The sequence below is a fragment of the Poecilia formosa genome, unplaced genomic scaffold (genome assembly GCF_000485575.1).
Source record: "Poecilia formosa unplaced genomic scaffold, Poecilia_formosa-5.1.2 Scaffold301, whole genome shotgun sequence".
NCBI classification, from domain to species: domain Eukaryota; kingdom Metazoa; phylum Chordata; class Actinopteri; order Cyprinodontiformes; family Poeciliidae; genus Poecilia; species Poecilia formosa.
Window position 1 is genome coordinate 290,171 of NW_006800240.1, and position 18,129 is coordinate 308,299.

Below are 18,129 nucleotides of genomic sequence, written 5' to 3' on the forward strand. Positions count from 1 at the left end.
TTAGAAATGTTTCAATAATTTGCCAAAGTCTCTTTCTGCTCAGAATATTCAGGAAGATTTTTAGGATTCCTGCTTTTTTTTTTTTGCCAGAAGTTCTTCGTGTCAGAAAATGTCTCTGGTCTGATTCTAGGAATTTTGATCCAAAAAGGCTTCCGTCTCTGAAATCAAACACAATTCAAACAGATTTTTCCAGGAGTTTCATAATCTCTGCAGATTTATGAGAACAAATCAGTCTGGAAAATAAAATATTATGGTAATTTTTTTACACCTCATTTCCTGTGCAACTTCTGCATCCAGTCAGCCATCCGTCAAGCCGTTCATCCATCCATTGTCTTGAATGTACTCTTATATTTGTACAAATTTACTTCTTTTATCAGTTTTCTTCATACTTTTCAAACTATTTGATTTTTCTGGCAGTTTTTTCTCCTTTCTAGTCCAAATAATCTCAGTTTTTCTCTCCCTCCGTCCCACCAGCTGAGATCGGGGACTTTGACGAGACGCAGAGCTGGCAGCACCTGCTGCACAACAAGTACCTTCCTGACCAGGACGCCATCAGAGACAAGGTCATCGACTGCCACCGCCAACATGTGTGAGTCCCTTCGGCCTCCACTGCCGGCTAACATTAACATTTACAAACCAGGCGCACTTCCTTATTTTCTGCAAATCCCCATAAGCCCCCCTCCCCCAGCACAGATAAAGACAGAAAAACAAACCACTGGCTTTCCCTCGCTTCAATCCCTCAGCTCCTTCTGAGCCGACGCAGGAAGGAAGTGGCTAATTCAGGCGCTCATACAGGAAACGGGAAGTGATTTTCAGATTTTGCGAGGAAACAAAGCTCTTTTTGTGGCAGGTTTCTTTCCGGCCTGCAGCAGGCGCCTCCGTCTGATCCTGCTGTTGCTTTAGGACTTGTGCAGACGGTTTCTGTTTGGACCTCATTTCAACTGAGTGACGTTTTTCTTCCACAGAGGGCAGACTCCAGCGGAGTCGGACTACCAGCTGCTGGAAATCGCTCGGCGGCTGGAGATGTACGGCGTCCGGCTGTACCCTGCCAAGGACAGAGAGGGGACGAAGCTCAGCCTGACGGTGGCGCACACCGGGGTCCTGGTTTTCCAGGTAGGATCTTCCACCAAGTTCTGGTCCAAACACACCAGAAGGCAGCGGGAATCCTGCTAGAGACCCAAATATGTGGTTCAGGTTCGCAGAAGCAGAGACTCACCTGAAGGCTGTCGGACATGAAGAACTGTAGACTAATGATCCGTCCTTCCTTGTGTCCTTCACGACTTAATGTCATTCATTTCTTCCTTGTCCTTAATTCCACTTTTGTATCTTTTCTCCCATCCTCACTTACATCCTACCTCCTATCTTTAATCCTTTTTTGTCTCCTACCTTCCTCCATCTATGCTCCCTTGCATCCTTCTCAATCTACTTAATTTCCTCCTTCCTTCCACTCTTGTATCGTTTCTCTGTTCTTATTTGCATCCTACTTCCTATCTTGTATCTTACCTCTTTATCTTTTGTTCTGACTTTCTTACCTTTCTTCCTTGTGTTCTCCATTGTATCCTTTTATACTTCACTCTCTCCTTCCTTTCTTGTGTCCTCCCTTATCTTTTTATCTCCTACCTTTCTCCTTTGTATCCTTTCTGTCTTGTGTCAAAGTTGATCTTATATCCTTCCTCTTTGTCTCCTTCATTTCTTCCTTGCACCCTTCTTTCCACCCTTGTGTCCTTCCTTGCATCTTCTTGACTTACATTAATAAATCCATAAATTCATGAGAAAGTTTTGTGTTTTAAATTTTAAACTAAAGAAAAAAAATGACTTTAAAGGCTGCAGTAACTTTAGGAACGTTGATTCCTTAAATATTATCCTGCTTACTTGTTCCAAAATGTTTCTTATGTTATTTTCTAAAATCTAGAGGATAGTTTTTTCTTCTTGCAGTGGAACTGGCTGCATTCAGCTGGTTTTCTGTTTCTCGTTCAGGGTTACACAAAAATCAACGCCTTCAACTGGTCCAAGATTCGCAAGCTGAGCTTCAAGCGTAAAAGATTCCTCATCAAACTGAGAGCCGACCCCTCTGTAAGTCCATCTAACACCAGAGTTTTTATTGTTGAAATCCTGAAAAGATGAAACTGTTCAAATGTTGAAGCAGTGCTACTCTTGAATACATTTTCTGGCTACCCTGCCCACCTCTTCATTTAAGGAAAATGTTTGATTAGTTTTTGCAGAAAGAAACCTGAGCATAAGGGTGCGTTTGTTTTCCACTCCTCTGAGTCCGTACTTTGCCCAACTCTTGGTGTCGTCCAGCAGAACTCCCACCACGACACGCTGGAGTTCGCCATGGCCAGCAGGGACTGCTGCAAGGTGTTCTGGAAGATCTGCGTCGAGTACCACGCCTTCTTCAGACTCTTCGAGGAGCCCAAACCCAAACCCAAGCCCATCCTCTTCACCAGGGGTTCCTCGTTCCGGTTCAGGTCAGCCAGGACCCAGAAACGGTTTTTTCCTCTTTTTTTTGCTTAAACTTACATTTAGATTCACTTTTCTTCCAGCGGGAGGACGCAGAAGCAGATCATCGACCACCTGAAAGACTCTGAGCTGAAGAAAGTCCCGTTTGAGAGGTGAGGAAGCGTCCTGGTTCTGCTCCAGGTTCTCAGCCAGACCCTCGTTTGGCTGTAATCAGATTTGCCTGTTGGGTTAGCTGATTGGTGGCGCATGCTTTGACCTGGTGTCGCCTCCCGTTTTCACAGGAAACACAGCAAGGTTCTGTCCAGCAGCAGCATGTCGCCGCACTCGTCTTCCTTCAGATCCCAAGTGCCAAAAGAGGTAAAACCCCTTCCTGCCTTCCCCAACGCCATAATTAATCAATCAATCAATCAATTAATCACACGAGGAATTAAATTGAGCTCCACATCAACACTCACTCGTTCCCCTTGGTGTGTTTTTCAGAGTACCACGTCTGTCCTGTTGGCAGACCAGCCCGACTCGGCCAACACCAACGGCACCGAGGAGCCTCCGACCAACGGCTTCCCCGACGGCGCCCTCAACTCGGACCCGAGCCGACAGAACCACAACGGAGCGGGGCAGCACCTCCTGAACCCAGGTCCAACCTGCAGGGCAAACAAAGGCAGCAGCTCCTCTATTCCTTACATAGACTGCAGCGACATAGACAGCGAGTGCGACGTGGGGAAGAGCGGCAGGGCCCCCATGGGCCACAGCAGCGCAAACGACAGCAATGAGGATGAGGGCAGAGATGGGGGTCTGTTCGGGGTGGTGAACGGGTTCTACCACACCAACCACCAGGGGCTGATGCAGCAGGGGGTGATGGGAAACAGAAATGCAGAGGAGGTCCTGTCCAATGGCGGCTCCTTCCACAGCCGCCTGCCGCTCCACAGCACGCTGCTGGACGAGATCTTCCAGGGCCGAGACAAGCGCGGCGCCGGCGTCGTTCGCCCGCTGGGGACCGGGACTCGCAGCCAGTGCTCCAGCCCGGTCATCAGCAGCTTCCACCCGCGGACCAGTTCGCTCAGCGCCGAAATGACAAACGGGCACGGTCAGCCGCGCGCCGGGTCGCGGTGGGACGACGGCGGCCATTATTTTAGCAAACGGCCCGGCGCCGTCCCCGTTGAAGCTCCCGCCGTCTCGCCGTCGTCCCAGTACGGCAGCTACTCCCCGATCCTCTCGAACCGCACGCCGCCTCATCCGGCCAAACCGTACAACCTCAACATCATGCGGAACCGTTCCGACACCGACCCGTTCATCCTCAGCCAGCTCACTTCCACCCCAATACGCCGCGATCCTTACCGCTCCGGGGCGGAAACCCCAAGCTCCGCCCCGACGGAGCGAAAAGCCGCGATAGCTAACGGTAATCTCGCGGTTCCGGGTCAAGCGCGGTCGAACGCGGCGGCCCAGCGGCTGTTTGGCCAAAAACCAAACAACAACAACAACACGCTGAGTCAGCCGGTCCAAATGATCGACGGGTCCACCAGCAGCGGCACCGACACCAGCGACACCGAGTCCGACACCGGCAGCAGCGCCTACAGCCAGCCGCTGCTGTACGGTAACCCCGCGGCGGTTAGCTCCACCGACGGGAAGCTAACGTTCGGGAGTCTGCGGGCCGACGAGGAGCGGCGGTACCGGTTCGGTGAGGAAGACGTGGCTGGTCAGGTTTTCAGCTGCTGAGCAGGAAAAAACTTTGATTTAATCTCCAGTTTGACTTATTTAGCTTTTAAATATCTGGATGTCTGGGACGCCTCATTAAATATTGTGTTTTCTGGAAAATAAACAATTTAAATAATCATGTTTTACTCACTAAAGACAGAAACTAAAATGTAAAAGTAATATGCTACATTTTGTGAACTTATTGTGTCAAAAACTATTTATTACCTTTTTTTAGGTAATGGCCACAAACACTTCTCTTGAAAAACATTCCTATTTAACACAAGTTTTTCAAATGTGATTTTTTTTTATCATTAAATTGCACAAAAGATTTCATTTAATCATATTTTCAAATTTTCGCATTTATGAAAATGGTTAAACTAACATTTTAATCACGTTTCTTTTTTAATTAACTGAAATTTATCATGAATAATAATCCATTATCCATTTCATTAATTTATTCCTCACTAGAAATTATAAATTTGTAATTCAACTTTTTCAGGAGTATTTTAGAAAACACACGTTTTCATGGGGTGTCCTCATTTTTTCTGAAAGTGGAGGAAAAACGTTTTAGTAAACTTTTCTCAACTCTTTATAAAAAAGTTTGTATCACAGATTTTGATCAAGTTTAAAAGCAGTTTTTGAATTGTAAAATTGATGATTTTTAACAGAAATCTGTCGTTTTCTACTTCACTTTCATATAGATTTTTGAGGTTTTTTCCGTCTGAACCTGCTGTCGATGCCACTTTATCTCGTGACGACAGTCTTGTAAATAGTTAAAATTTGCGCGTAAATAACCTTTTTTAAGGGGAAATCCTTCCTGTACAATGTGCCATAACTTAAAAACTTTGAAAAGCTCACATTTGGAGCTTCTAGTTAAGATTATTTCTGCAAAGTCTTCCAGTTGTTTCTTTTAGCATTGATTATATTTATATCGGTCTCTTCTGTGTAGCAGGAATGTTAGGTTTGTTGATATTTAGCTGATAAATTTCTTGACTTGTTGAGGAGAAACTGATTTATTTAGAGGCGCTGATTTTTCTCTGACGTTTGACATGAATCTCTTTCCATGTTTGTGGCGTGAAATTAAACCTTAGAGTTTGACTTTGTATTGTGCAATAGCAATTTTCCTTAGAGGTTTTTATTGGGCCGTTAGAGAGGGACCGTTGTGAGCAGCTCAGTTTATTTAAAGAAATGGTTGATCTTAATTATAGCCCTGTTTAATTGTATATGTTTTCCCAGAGAATGGGTTGTATTTTAGTGTTTAAAGTGGCAGAGGAGGTCCGTTTGAGCACTTTTTGTTCATTATTTCAGATTACATTAACTCTGATGTGGATGTTTGCTCAGGAGATCTGTTAAAGGTGTTTTTCACCTGTTATGCAGCATTTATTAGGTTTTATTAGAGAAAAATCTAAAAACCCAAAAGCTGCAATAGTGAGGTAGCGTAAGTGTGCACATCCATAAACTAATACTTTCTGACATCCTAAAAGTTGCATAAAACAATTAGTGTAAGGATTTGCACACTTATATTTTCCTCTAACAGATTTTTTTCCTGTTAATTTGTGCTGGTTGCATTAACGGAGGGAAGTATTTTTCATGTTTTTTAGCACTGGGGTGAATACTTTAGAGAACTGCACCCTGATTTTACATGTATCCACGACTGAGATTGATTAGCTGTGAATTGAAAACAGTCAGATTTTGTGATATATTTTCTGTTTCTCCTTCACATCTTTGTTTTCCTCACTGTAACTCAGCAGCACCACCCACAGCTGTCTGCTTGTGCTTGGCTCGGCCCCTGGCATGAACTCCACACTCTGCAATTAAATCTGAATGTTACCTTCCACTCAGTTCAGCTGCTCTTTCCTCACCTCTTAAACTGCAGCTCATGGAGGCTCCTCATCTCCATCTGTCATTCGTTGCCCGTTCGGCTGCCTGTTCTCCACTTTTATTTTTGCTCTCGCTGGAACAAGCAAATTCAGCTCAAGCCAGCATTTCACACCAATTTGAGGTTATTTTTGCTTCGTATTGTTCACGAATGTACTGCTTCAAATCTGATTGGGTTAAATGTGGAAGATGTTTGACTTTTTTCCTGCTTCCTTCTGAAACAAATGAACAACTTTCTGCTTTGAAATGCACTGTTTTTTTTTGTTTGTTTTCTTAACATTCCCTTTCTGTTTCTATGAATGCATGTTAACCAGGCTGGAAAAGTGTCACTTTACTGCTTTTTGCTCACTTTGTGTGTGTGTGTGTGTGTGTTGAGGGGTTCACAATGGTTCAAAATGTTTGAGATGCAGGTGATGCAGTCAAACAGATCACCAAGCACATGCTCTTTGTTTTGTTTTTCTTAATTTTCGGAGTTGTGCCTTTCAATCTCTTTCCCCTCCTGAGTGAATCACCTGCACCGCGTTTATTTCAAACATTCAGAAATCCGTTGTGTTTTGGATTTGTGCGACTTCGCTCCAGTTTTCTTGTAAGCAGAGTGGGAGGGTGAAGACAGACAGACCAGCGAAGTTCATAATAATGCAATTATGTAAGTGCACAGAAGATATATTTGAGAAACGAGGCGTTTATGTTGTCAGATGCAGAAGTCTGCGTGTTGTCAGAGCTTGAAAACATGTATAAACACAGGGATACTGGAGCCGAGTCACACACTGCCGTCCTTACACTTTGCCTGTTTCATATTTGCATTTGCTCCCACTCAATCCCACTGATGCTTCTTCTGTCATTTCAATGAATCTGAATGTACAGTGTACAGTAACTGTCGTGGCACATTACGGCTATTTTAGGTTGAAAGAAATCTTGGAGCTGCGGGATGTGTTTTTCTGCTATATTTTTTCTTAATAAATTCGCTTTTGCCTCATAACTTTGATAAATCTAGAAAAAGTATAAGTTTTTTTTAATACTAACCACTTCCACTGGCTCTCTGGATTTTTTTAACTACCTAAAGGCCTTTTGAATGTCCTTACATTGTAACAGGCTACTATGATTTTGTATTCATGCTGTAATTTGTATATTTATAGACTTAATCCAAACCAAATTTGTTAATTTTTCCACTTTAATACTAAACTTATTCTTTATTCTTGTTATTATTACATAGTTGTCCTGATATTTGGTGAATAAAGAGAATAGTTTGATCTTTTAGGAGTGAAAAAGCAGCATTAGATATGGGATACCAGCCAGTACTAACAGCAAGTTAACTTAGCTTAACTCATTTAGCTTAGCTTAAAATAGATCATAAATATCAAAGTATCAGTTTACAGAGAATTAAATTTAAATAAACAAACGGTACAATGTTTTTTTTTTTAATGGAAGTGGGAATATTTTGGTTATTTTGCACCTTGTTTTAATTTTTTAACTTCACCTTACACTGGCTACTTTTTTCTGTAGCATTTAGCTTAGCGTAGCGATATTTGTTGAATGTCTGTGGGGGTTTTTTTGCGTGAAATATTTGAAAATAACTAAATTTAAGTCTTGTTGTCACTATAAGAGCTGTTACATAAAATTGTAGCGTTATTGAAACCAAAACTTTGTAAAAATTCTCAATCCAGTCCCTTTATAAGCTTAGCTAGCTGGCTAACAAAGCTACACTAATGGTATCATCCAGAAAGTATGCCAGTTATTCTCAGTATATTGAACGAATATCTTGAAATAAAGTTTATTAAAATGTGAAAAATAGAGGATTAGAATTAAATCTGCATGTTTTTCTGCTGTTAGCTGCCGACTTTTGAAAAGACGTTAGCTAGCCTTGCCGTGTTGCTAACTAAAACATTAGCAACTGCTCCTGTTTGCATGTTTATTTTCTACTTTTAAAGCTGACTAAATCACCAAAAACCTGAAAAACTGCCTAAATCTGAATAATGATCATTTTCTGATAAATGTGTACAGTTTCACTTGTTTTCTATCACTTTTGCAACGCTGTTCCTTCACATCTACCGCCAAACTCTTGTTGCTTCTATGACTTTTCCTCCTTTCTTTCCTTCATTCGTCTCACTTTTTAATCTGTTTGTGGTGCACTAGTGTTAATAAAAGAACATTGTTTAACATAAAAAGGGACTCCAGAGTTCTGTTTGAACTGTGACCCCTCCCCCTGTGTTGCATTGTGGTAGATGTAGTCTTCCTGTTAGCATGTGTGTGTCGTGTCTAGAGTTATTTGTCCATGGAGTTTTTTTTCTCATAGCACCGCCGCATAGATCTGCACTCACTGGTTGCGATGGTTTTACCCATGATGCAGTTTGATGTATAGCAGTGGAAACTTTGCAGAACTGGGCAAGTATACAGTCGAATTTAGAATCACGTAGTTTAGTAGTAGTAGCAGTAGTATTAGTATTTGTAGCTGGTTTCTACGGTTTAATGGGATAAGTTTGTGTAACGCTAGTATTTAATTGCGACATGCATATTTCAGATTTCCCACTTAGACTCAATTTGCCGTTCCAGAACCCCGCTGTGCCCTGACCTACTTCCATTTCCTACACATTGCATGACTGAACATCAGTACGTTTCTCTTGGAAGTTAAGCTTAATGATGAAAATTGTTAATTTTCTGTCATGTTTTGGTTTTGTTTTAGTAGATGTAATTTATTTGGGGTTCCTATGCAATCTGGAACTGGGTTTTAGTATTTCCCAGTTTGGATAATTGTGGAAAAAGAAAATAAGTGCAGAAAAATATTTGGATTTGCAGACTTTATTGTTTTATTTACTTTTATTCTCTACTTCCTTGTTTAATTTCCTCCTATCTCTTTCCTTCCTTTATTCCATATTTCTTCTTGTGTCCTTTTTACTTTTTTGTTTCCTTAGTTCCTTTCCTAAGTTGTCCTTTTTTCCTCGTCTCCTTCCTCAGTTTCTTCCTTCGTTCCCTCAACTTAAGTTTCCTACATCCTTAACTTTTTAATTTTATATTTTTTCTCTTCTTTCCTCCTTTCCTTCCTTCCTTCCTCCCTCCCTTCCTTTTATTTGTAACAACTTAATGGCAAATGTTAATATTTAATATTTTTAAATTAATGTAAAGGATGGAAAACTCTGGAAAATTGAGTTTAAAATGTGTAGGAACCCACATTAAGAAAATACTTTCAATTAGATAATAGTTTTAAAAATTACTGCTTTTATCTAGTATCTAGAAAACCAAAAGTTTCACAACCCAGTTCACCAAATTCAAAATAAAACTGAACTTTAATTTCATTTTCACACAATCTCCCCGTTTGTGTTTTCCATTCCCAACGTTCAGACGGCTCCGATTCCAAGGAATCTCCGCAGGAAAGTCCCCGGCTGGTTCCGAACGGCGGCGGCCCAGGGGAGGACCAGGAGAGGGGCGTCACCAGCATGACAGATGTGTGTCAGATTCCAGGGGGTCAGCCGCTGTCGCCGCTCACCAGCCCGCTGCTCATCGAGGCCGGATATGTCCGCCATGACGACGAAGAGGAGGCGAGGAGGAAGGTGTGCTTAGAAGTGGAAAATTTGATTGGATGAATGAAAAAGAGATGAAAATTAGCAAAATACCTGCAAATCTGCTCCCATTTGTTTTATAATTTATCTACAACCAAAAGAGAATAAGGTTGAAATAAATAAACACCTCACAGCATGATACTGCCACCACCATGCTGAATGTTTTAATTTTAAATTTAAAGGTTTTCATAGTCATGGGAAGAAGAGACAAATAATTTCAGTTTTTTATTTGTAGAACATTTTAAAAAAGATTCACAATTTTCTTCCTAATGATCTATGTAGCTGCGATCTCTGTAGAGTTGGTGGTGATCTGCATAGATGTAGATGTGCTAGATGTGCTGTGTGTGCTTGTGTCCAGAAGTTTCCCACAGACAAAGCGTACTTCATGGCCAAAGAGCTGCTGACCACAGAGCGGACGTTCCTCAAGGACCTGCAGGTCATCACTGAGGTGAGAACTGCTTCCTGGTTTAGCCGACACGTCGTCGCTTCATCGGCTCTGATGGACGAATTCCTCAGAAACTGTTCCGCCAAACATCTCTGATAAATCTGGAATCTGATTTGAGGATTTTCCACATCTGCTAAAGTGGAAAAACGAAAGAAAAGAGGAGTGGAATGCTGTCAGATATAACTAAATGTTCTCTCCATCATTTCTTTCCTTCCTTCTTTCTTTTCTTCCAACATTTTTTCTCCCCTTTCTTGTCTTCATGTTCTCTTCCTTGTCTCTTTCCTTCCATCTGCCATATTGTCCTCCTTGTTTGTCTTTTCCATTCTTCTTTCCAAGCTGCCTTTTTTCCTTTCGTTTCTTCTCTGCATCCCTTCTTTGATCTTTCTTTTTCCTGCATTTCTTTTTTCTTTCTTTTGTTGCCCTTTTTTTCTTTGTTTTTCTTTTCTTTTTGTCTGCTGTCTTTGTTTTGTTTTCTTTCTTTTTCTCTTTTCCTTCATTTTTCTTTTGTTTTCTCTTTTCTCTTTTCTTTTTCTTTTCTTCATCTCCATCTTGTTTTCTTTCTTTTTCTGTTTCTGCTCTCCCTCTTTGTTTTTCTCTTTCTGTCTTGCTTTGTTTTCTTTATCTTTTTTTTTTCTTTCTGTCTTCCTTTCTTCCTCTTTGTTTTTCTTTTTCTTTCTATCATTCTTTCTTTTTAAATATCTAGTTTTTTTAATGTAAATCCTGACTGGAGACTTTGTTTTCTGAGACCTTTAACCTTTGACCTTTAATCCGTCTTTGCAGCAGCACTTCGGTTTCTCTGCAGGTTTTAAACTCTCCGTTCAGATGATTCTCTTTGTCTTTATCTCTCTTTTTTCCCTCCTTTCAGTTTCTGCATATAAAATAAATCGTCTGCATCATAAATCTCCCCACTAGAGGGCAGTGCAGTGTGGATTGCATAGTTTAACTCTTCTGTGTTTGTAACTAAAGTAACTTCATGTTCAGGCACCTCCTCTGAAGTCCATCATGACCTCTGACCTTTCCTGTGGTGAAAATCTCTGCTCACATTTTTCTTCTATTTTTCTTGTTTGACTTCAGTTTTCTGTTGGAAGTGGAAGGAAGGCGAGCTGGATGACCTCTTGACCTCTCGCTGCTCCCCCTCTCCTTTTCCTCCTTCTTTCTTTCCTTCCTACCTTCCGTTTTTGTTCCTCATCTCCTTCCTCCTTACTTTTCTTGTGTCCTCCTTCCTTCGTTAGTGTTTTTTATTTTCATGACCATAAAATACTGAGAATTCTGGGAAGTTGAGTCTGGAGAATATTTTGAGTCAAAAGTCTCGTCTTATTTTACCATTTCATGCTAATTTAGCTACTTTCCTCTGTGCTGTGTGTCTTCTTCTGTCCCCAGTTCTTCCAGAAAGCTGCAGGGAAAGATGAAGCCTTTCCAGACACCGTTAAGAACCTGATCTCTTCCCACTACGATCCCGTCTACAGGTTTCACCAGGGATTCCTCAAAGAGACGGAGCAGCGGCTGGCTCAGTGGTGAGCTCTCTTCTTTCTACTGTTCTCCTCCTACAGGGGGATATAAACTTTATTTTGGTTTGTAGGAAGTCCTCATTTCCTTAAATTTCTGCTTCCTTGTGTCCTGAAGTCTGTAAGGTGAAGTTCTGTGTGTGTGAACTTTATCTCAGCCTGCCCTCTAGTGGAGATTCCATGCAACCGCACATGAATCAATAATAAATGCTCTTCCTCCTGCAGGGAGGGTCGGTCCAACGCTCACATCAAAGGAGATTACCAACGAATTGGAGACGTTTTACTGAAGAACATTCAGGGCTTGAGGGTGAGAGTTCGTCTGGATTTCCTCCCAGATTGAGGCGATTGCAGATCTAACCGCTTCCTTTTGTTCCTGCAGCAGCTGACGGTTCATCTGCAGAAGCATTCGGAGTGCCTGGTGGAGCTGGAGCGAGCTTGTAGGTAAGATCAGAGTTCAACTGGAACGCAGCATGAGAGCAGCTCTGAAGTTGGGAGGTTTTGTGGATTTTAAACATACTGGTCAGGCACCAGTCTGACCTATTTAAATTGGATCTATTGTGCAAAATTCACATTTTGCATGTTTTTGTTCTTCCATCTTGGTTTATACTGCTTCTAATAAGTTAATATCTTTTGTGTCTGGAAAACCTCCCTATTGTTGAGTCTGCCGTTACCTAGCAACCCCAGGCGAGCCCAGTGTCGTTGCCTAGCAACCCCAATGTAGCTCAGGGCTTACCAAGCGTTAAGTCTGAGTGCGTGTCCAGGTCGAGTCGTAAGGTGGAGGCCGTGTGCAGGGACTTTGAGCAGCAGAGGGTTTGCTACCTGCCGCTCTACATCTTCCTGCTGCGGCCGCTGCACCGCCTGCTGCACTACAAGCTGATCCTGGAGAGGCTCTGCAAGCACTACCCGCCCACCCACGACGACTTCAGGGACAGCAGAGGTGAGTGGCCTCGTCTCGCCTCCGTCCGCCTTTTCCCCGCCGTCGCCCCTCTAAAACCCAGCCGCCCCCGTTCCTCCAGCCGCCCTGGCAGAGATCTCGGAGACGGCGCTGCAGCTTCAGGGCATCATGATGAAGATGGAGAACTTCCAGAAGCTGCTGGAGCTGAGGAAGGATCTGACCGGCGTGGAGAACCTCATCACGCCTGGCAGGGTGCGTCTTCCTCCGCGCTGTCGCCTCCTCAGGTCTGCCGGGCTCCGGCTGACAGGTCGTGTTTGTGTTTGTGACCTGCAGGAGTTCATCAGGCTGGGCTGCCTCAGCAAGCTGTCAGGGAAAGGTCTGCAGCAGAGGATGTTCTTCCTGGTACCAATCACAGCCTCACTCAGTTTACACTGCAGCTCCTGAAAACTAAACACTGGGATATTTACAGACCTCAGAATCAAAACCAAGTCGCTCTTCTTCTCGTCTTTTTCCTTCGTTTCCTTCTCCCCCCAGCTTCTTCATTCCTCCCTCATCGTTTTTCCTACATCCATTACTTTTTACATTTTTCTCTTCTACCTTTCAACACCTGTTTGGTGTTTCCTTTTTTGTCTTTTTCTCCTTCCTTTTGTTTTATTTCCATCTTTGTCCATTTCATCTTTCCTTGCTTCCTTCTGTAGTTCCTTTCTGACAAGCCATTCCTTCTTTGTTTCCTCCTTCCTTTTTTCATTCTCCTGTCTTTTTTCCTTCTCTCCATCTTTCTTTCTCTTTCCTTCTTTCCTTTGTTCCTTGTTTTCTCTTTCATTCCTTTCATCCTTCTTGTGTCCTTTCTTCCTTTTCTTTCCTTCCCATTTCATTTTCTTCTTTTCGTCTTCTTCCTCCTTTCCTTCTCCCTGGTCTCTAGGCGCCACTTTCATACATCCAAAGTTAACTTTTATATTAAATTTGTCTAAAATCTAATTAAATGTCAGATAAATCTTGTATTTTACATGATGGCGTGTAGGAATGTTGTCCTTCTGCTTCCTGTTTCCTCCAGTTCAGTGATTGTTTGATGTACACCAGTCGAGGAACGACTCCGTCCAACCAGTTTAAGGTCCATGGCCAGCTGCCGCTGTACGGCATGACGGTGTGTGATCAATAAAAAGATCGAAGCAGCAATTATTGATCAGATTCAAATCTATTTTTCATTTATTTCTGCTTCTGTTCTTCAGATCAGAGAAAGTGAGGAGGAGTGGGGGGTCCCTCATTCGTTTACGCTCTTTGGACAGCGGCAGTCTGTGGTGGTGGCGACCAGGTGAGGAAAACGACACATCTCAGCCATTTTTATTCCTCCAGAGGCTTAAAAATAAGATTTTCTTTTTTTTATTACACATCTTGTTTTATTTTCTTAAAGAGAAAAACAAATGACAGAAAATATTTTTTATAAAGTGGCTTTTATTTCAGTCGTTGAGACGATCCTTTCCAATCTGATTCTTATGAGTTGAAATTACAACTTCAAGATGCTCAACATTCATCATTTTATTTTTTATTTTTCATGTTGGCGTTTTCTTAAAATTACGACTTCATTCTGGTGATCTTAGCACTTTATTCTCGCATTATCTCTTGTTTTACTAAAACCGTGATCTTGTAATACTGTGACTTTATTCTTGGAATTAAATAAATAAATAAATAAAAAGAATGGTCCTAAAATTATGTCATCAATCGATGAGAATTCAAAGTGCACATAAACAGAAGTTGCAAAAATCTCACCAAGTATTTTTGGTTGATTTTCTTGTGAAAATATCTTAATACATTCTAAATAAGACAAAACTAACTAAAGGAGTTTGTTTTAACTCGATAATTTCTTGAGATTGGGAAAGAATTAGTTGCTTCATTGGCAGATTTGTTCACTTATAAAACAACATTTTTAGCTTTTTATAAGTGAAATAATCTGCCAGTGGAACTAGTACTTTTCATCAATATTAACTAATTATTCACTTAAAACAAGCTCCAAATATTTGCAGAAAACTTAGTTGCAAGTTAGTTTTGTCTTATTTCAAGTGTATTAAGATACTCGCACTAGAAATTTGACCAAGAAGACTTGCTATGATTTTTGTTTTTGCAGTGCAAGATGGCAGCCAATCTGAACTATGAAAATCCAGGGAGTGCATTGGTGGAAAAAATAAAGCAGCCATGTTTGTTTGTTTGTTTGTTTGTTCTTGCAGTTGTGCTGCAGAGATGGAGCGCTGGGTGGAGGACATCAGGATGGCCATCGACCTGGCAGAACAGAGCAGCAGCCCAAACGCCGAGCTGCTGTCCACCAGTCCACCCGACACCAGTAAGATGCTCCCAGTGGACCAGCAGTCAAACTGGCTCCAACACCCGTCCAGATGGCGTGTCTTTGTCCTTCAGAGCCTTTGGAGGACGCTGGGGCTGAGTTGGAGTCGGAAGAGGAGCTCTGCGGCTCGCGCTCGTCCCTCGAGCGCCAGAGTCACCGTGGCAACACCACCGTTCACGTCTGCTGGCATCGCAACACCAGCGTATCCATGGTGGACTTCAGCGTCGCCGTGGAGGTGCTGCTCTGCTCTCGGCGCTCATCTGTGCTTCATTCTGTGTGGTTTTCTGCTCAGCTTGTCTTCTCTTTATCCACCTGTCCTCTTCCACTCCATCTGTGCCTTCATTTGTTTATCTGCTCACGCTGGCATCGGTAGGGCCGGTCAGTGAGTTCATGAGGCCCCCAGTCTCACCTTGTGGTTTGCAGCCATTCTGTTACTGACATCTGGTGGCGCAGAGAGGTACTGCAGCAGCCGGGAAAGCACTTCTCTGTTTAGAAAGTTGTTCTACAAGTCAAATTGGTGAGAGTTTTGTGAAAGTAAAGAGTAGATGGTAATGGAGGCGAGCAGCTTTCCCTTTTTACTCAATTTGTCAAAATTTCTAATCAAAATTGCGAACAATTTTGATTAGAAATTTTAATGAGCTTTTTGCTTCCTGTGCTTGTGTTGCAGAACCAGCTCTCAGGTAACCTGCTGAGGAAGTTCAAGAACAGCAACGGCTGGCAGAAACTCTGGGTGGTCTTCACTAACTTCAGCCTCTTTTTCTACAAGTCGCACCAGGTAAGACATGCAAACGCGTAGCGAAGAGTCGCTCTGGGATTTCTGTAACAATATCTGGCCTTCCTGCAGGATGAGTACCCTCTGGCCAGCCTCCCTCTGCTGGGCTACTCCGTTACCGTCCCGGCCGAGTCCGAGAACATCCACAAAGATTACGTCTTCAAGCTTCACTTTAAATCCCACGTGTACTACTTCAGATCAGAGAGCGAGTACGCCTTTGAACGGTGGGTGTTCACTCAACAAAGAGCAGCAATTTAATCTAGTTTTACCCCAGGAGTGAATGTTTTTATTTAAACCACAGAAGACAAGAAGTTATAACTTACAGGTTTCATACAAAAGGTGGAAATGTCGGGAGAAGATCTGAAATGTTTTCCAAATTTGGAAAAATTCCTGGATACTTCTTAAGTTCATAAGTAATTTGCTCCAATAAGACATAAAAAAATATGCTCAGCTAATCATCTGCCTGTCTGCCTATCCATCTGTACATCCACTGACCAACCAATAGCCAATTGGTCCATCAACCCTTCTGTCCATCGATTGACCCAATCGTCTGCTCATTGGATGAAACATCTCTCAGCCCATCCACCCACTATTGGTCATTGACCCAATGGTCCCGTTATCGACCCAATTCTTCGACCATGCTGTCCGTCCTCTTTCCCAGTCATCCATCAATGGGCCCAATAATCTTTCCATCGACCCTTCTGTCCTCCTAGCAATGCGTAATTGAGCGAATTCTTTTGCCGATCTACCCATTTGTTGAACCCATTCATTGGGCTGTGTGGTTCATCTCATTCATTGATCTGTATGTTTGTCCATTTACCCATCACTCCATCTACAACCTTCATCGACCCATCCTCTCACCCATCGATCAATCTGTTTATTCGTCCATCGACCCAACTATCAATCTGTCCATCAATCAATCCTTTGCGAAAACGAATACCATTGTAGAATAGGTGTAGTAAATTAACAAAAATTTTTATTTGGAACAATAATTGACCAAGAAATTTGAAATTGGAATTTAAAATGATTTCTGTCTCAAACTGAGTCGGTTTCCTTCTGTTGGTTTCCAGGTGGATGGAGGTGATCCGCAGCGCCACCTGCTCTGCCAGCCGCCCCCTGCTGAGCTCCAGGAAGGATCTTTACTGATGACTCTGCCATCTACACCTCAGCCTTACACAAAACCACAGACTTCTCTTCCAGCCTTTTAAAAATCACACTTTTTTACACACCAACACACTCAGAGGTCCTCAAAGTTCCTTTCACACCATTTATCTTCAATGTTCTGTTTCTGTGCCAAACTGGAAAATATTAGTAGTATTGTCCTTATTTCCACTTTTTTAACTCGACATATTTAGAGCTCCATAAAGCAGATGTGTGGATTAATCATGATGCCAGATTAGGACACAGAATCCATGTTTTTCTTTTTGTAATTCCTCTTTGTACAGTATTTTGATAACACTGTGAAAATAGTTTTTTCCTCCTTCGTTTTGTCTTCACTGAAAAGAAACTTCAGACCTGCTTCCAAAGCCGACAGATTTCCTCTTTATCGCCTTCTTCCCAGTATTTTTCCAGCTTTCTGGAATTGTTTTGAAAAGTTTGTGTTCATATGAAAAATAAACAAAGCAAATCACAGATTATGTTGTGTTTTACTTGTAGACTGCAGGTTTTGGTCCTTCCTGACGGTGTTCCCCAAGGCTTTGTGTTGGGGATCCTGCAGAATCATTTTTTCAATCGGCTTGGGAGCCAAAATATCCAGTTGAAAATACTTAAACATCACAAAACTCTTTAGTATTTTTCTTTTTAATTATAATTACCAAAACTGTTGTATTTTTAAAAATGTTACCTCCTGAATAAACAACCTAAACATATTTTAATGAAATAAGCAAATGAGATTTCAGTAATTTGAAACAAAAAAAGCAGCAAAACATATCCTAACATTTTCCAGTTGATTTTCGTCTTTTTAGCAACATTAACAGGATTTTTCTCACTTTTACTTTATTTTGCTATCTTTAAGTCAGAATTTTATTAAAATCCCTGGAAGTTTAGTCAATTTTACTAATAAATATAATTGAAAACCAAAACCTGGGTGAAAACTTTTACACCTCACATTTTAAGGCTTTAAGAGTTGACTCATGTTTCAGTCTTGTCATGTCTCCACACACTGGTTTGTGCTTCTTTGTCTATGAATTATCCAGACAAAAAAACCTGTTGCCCTACTTTTATTTGTACAAAGAAAAAATAAAGCTTTTATTGTGTATGTAAAAAGACGAACACTTACTGAAGAATTCAAAAGCACCAGAACAAGCAGCGACATGTTAAGCAGAGGAAGCAACATTAATCTCTTTCATATTCCTGCAACAAAAATACCTCATAGGATGAGGCTGTGGACTTTCTCCAGATCACAAAACACACCCAAAAATATCTGATCCAGTGTTTCAGGACACAGCGGTCCAGTCAAATCACACTGAACACCAGAATAAGCAATAAAAAACTCAAAGTACAGAGAAAACATTTTTAATACAATCCCCCTGTTAGGCTGCTTTACATTTAATTAAAGAAGACAAAATAAGACGCATCTTTTATTATAGCTTAA

The 18,129-nt window shown here is 41.8% G+C and overlaps 1 protein-coding gene across 8 annotated transcripts in view; it reads left to right on the forward strand.

Annotated features, from left to right (window-relative positions):
• The window catches only part of LOC103152111 (FERM, RhoGEF and pleckstrin domain-containing protein 1-like), a 35,696-nt gene extending 18,528 nt beyond the window's left edge, over positions 1 to 17,168 (forward strand). The window contains exons 6-27 of one of the 8 annotated variants that reach the window (XM_016660890.1): positions 475 to 589; positions 966 to 1,113; positions 1,978 to 2,073; positions 2,302 to 2,468; positions 2,544 to 2,612; positions 2,742 to 2,817; positions 2,941 to 4,135; positions 9,367 to 9,575; positions 9,943 to 10,032; positions 11,410 to 11,543; positions 11,760 to 11,841; positions 11,914 to 11,975; positions 12,296 to 12,471; positions 12,551 to 12,681; positions 12,763 to 12,831; positions 13,484 to 13,573; positions 13,659 to 13,741; positions 14,652 to 14,764; positions 14,839 to 14,999; positions 15,432 to 15,539; positions 15,609 to 15,760; positions 16,607 to 17,168. In XM_016660890.1, the coding sequence (XP_016516376.1) occupies positions 475 to 589; positions 966 to 1,113; positions 1,978 to 2,073; positions 2,302 to 2,468; positions 2,544 to 2,612; positions 2,742 to 2,817; positions 2,941 to 4,135; positions 9,367 to 9,575; positions 9,943 to 10,032; positions 11,410 to 11,543; positions 11,760 to 11,841; positions 11,914 to 11,975; positions 12,296 to 12,471; positions 12,551 to 12,681; positions 12,763 to 12,831; positions 13,484 to 13,573; positions 13,659 to 13,741; positions 14,652 to 14,764; positions 14,839 to 14,999; positions 15,432 to 15,539; positions 15,609 to 15,760; positions 16,607 to 16,682 (3,602 nt within the window). In that variant the 3' untranslated portion in view covers positions 16,683 to 17,168. Of the gene's footprint in view, positions 1 to 474; positions 590 to 965; positions 1,114 to 1,977; positions 2,074 to 2,301; positions 2,469 to 2,543; positions 2,613 to 2,741; positions 2,818 to 2,940; positions 4,136 to 9,366; positions 9,576 to 9,942; positions 10,033 to 11,409; positions 11,544 to 11,759; positions 11,842 to 11,913; positions 11,976 to 12,295; positions 12,472 to 12,550; positions 12,832 to 13,483; positions 13,574 to 13,658; positions 13,742 to 14,651; positions 14,765 to 14,838; positions 15,000 to 15,137; positions 15,282 to 15,431; positions 15,540 to 15,608; positions 15,761 to 16,606 lie in introns of those variants that run through there. The other 7 variants (XM_007572456.2, XM_016660891.1, XR_001658685.1 and 4 more) reach the window with 7 other exon arrangements.
• The last annotated feature ends 961 nt before the right edge of the window (positions 17,169 to 18,129 follow it).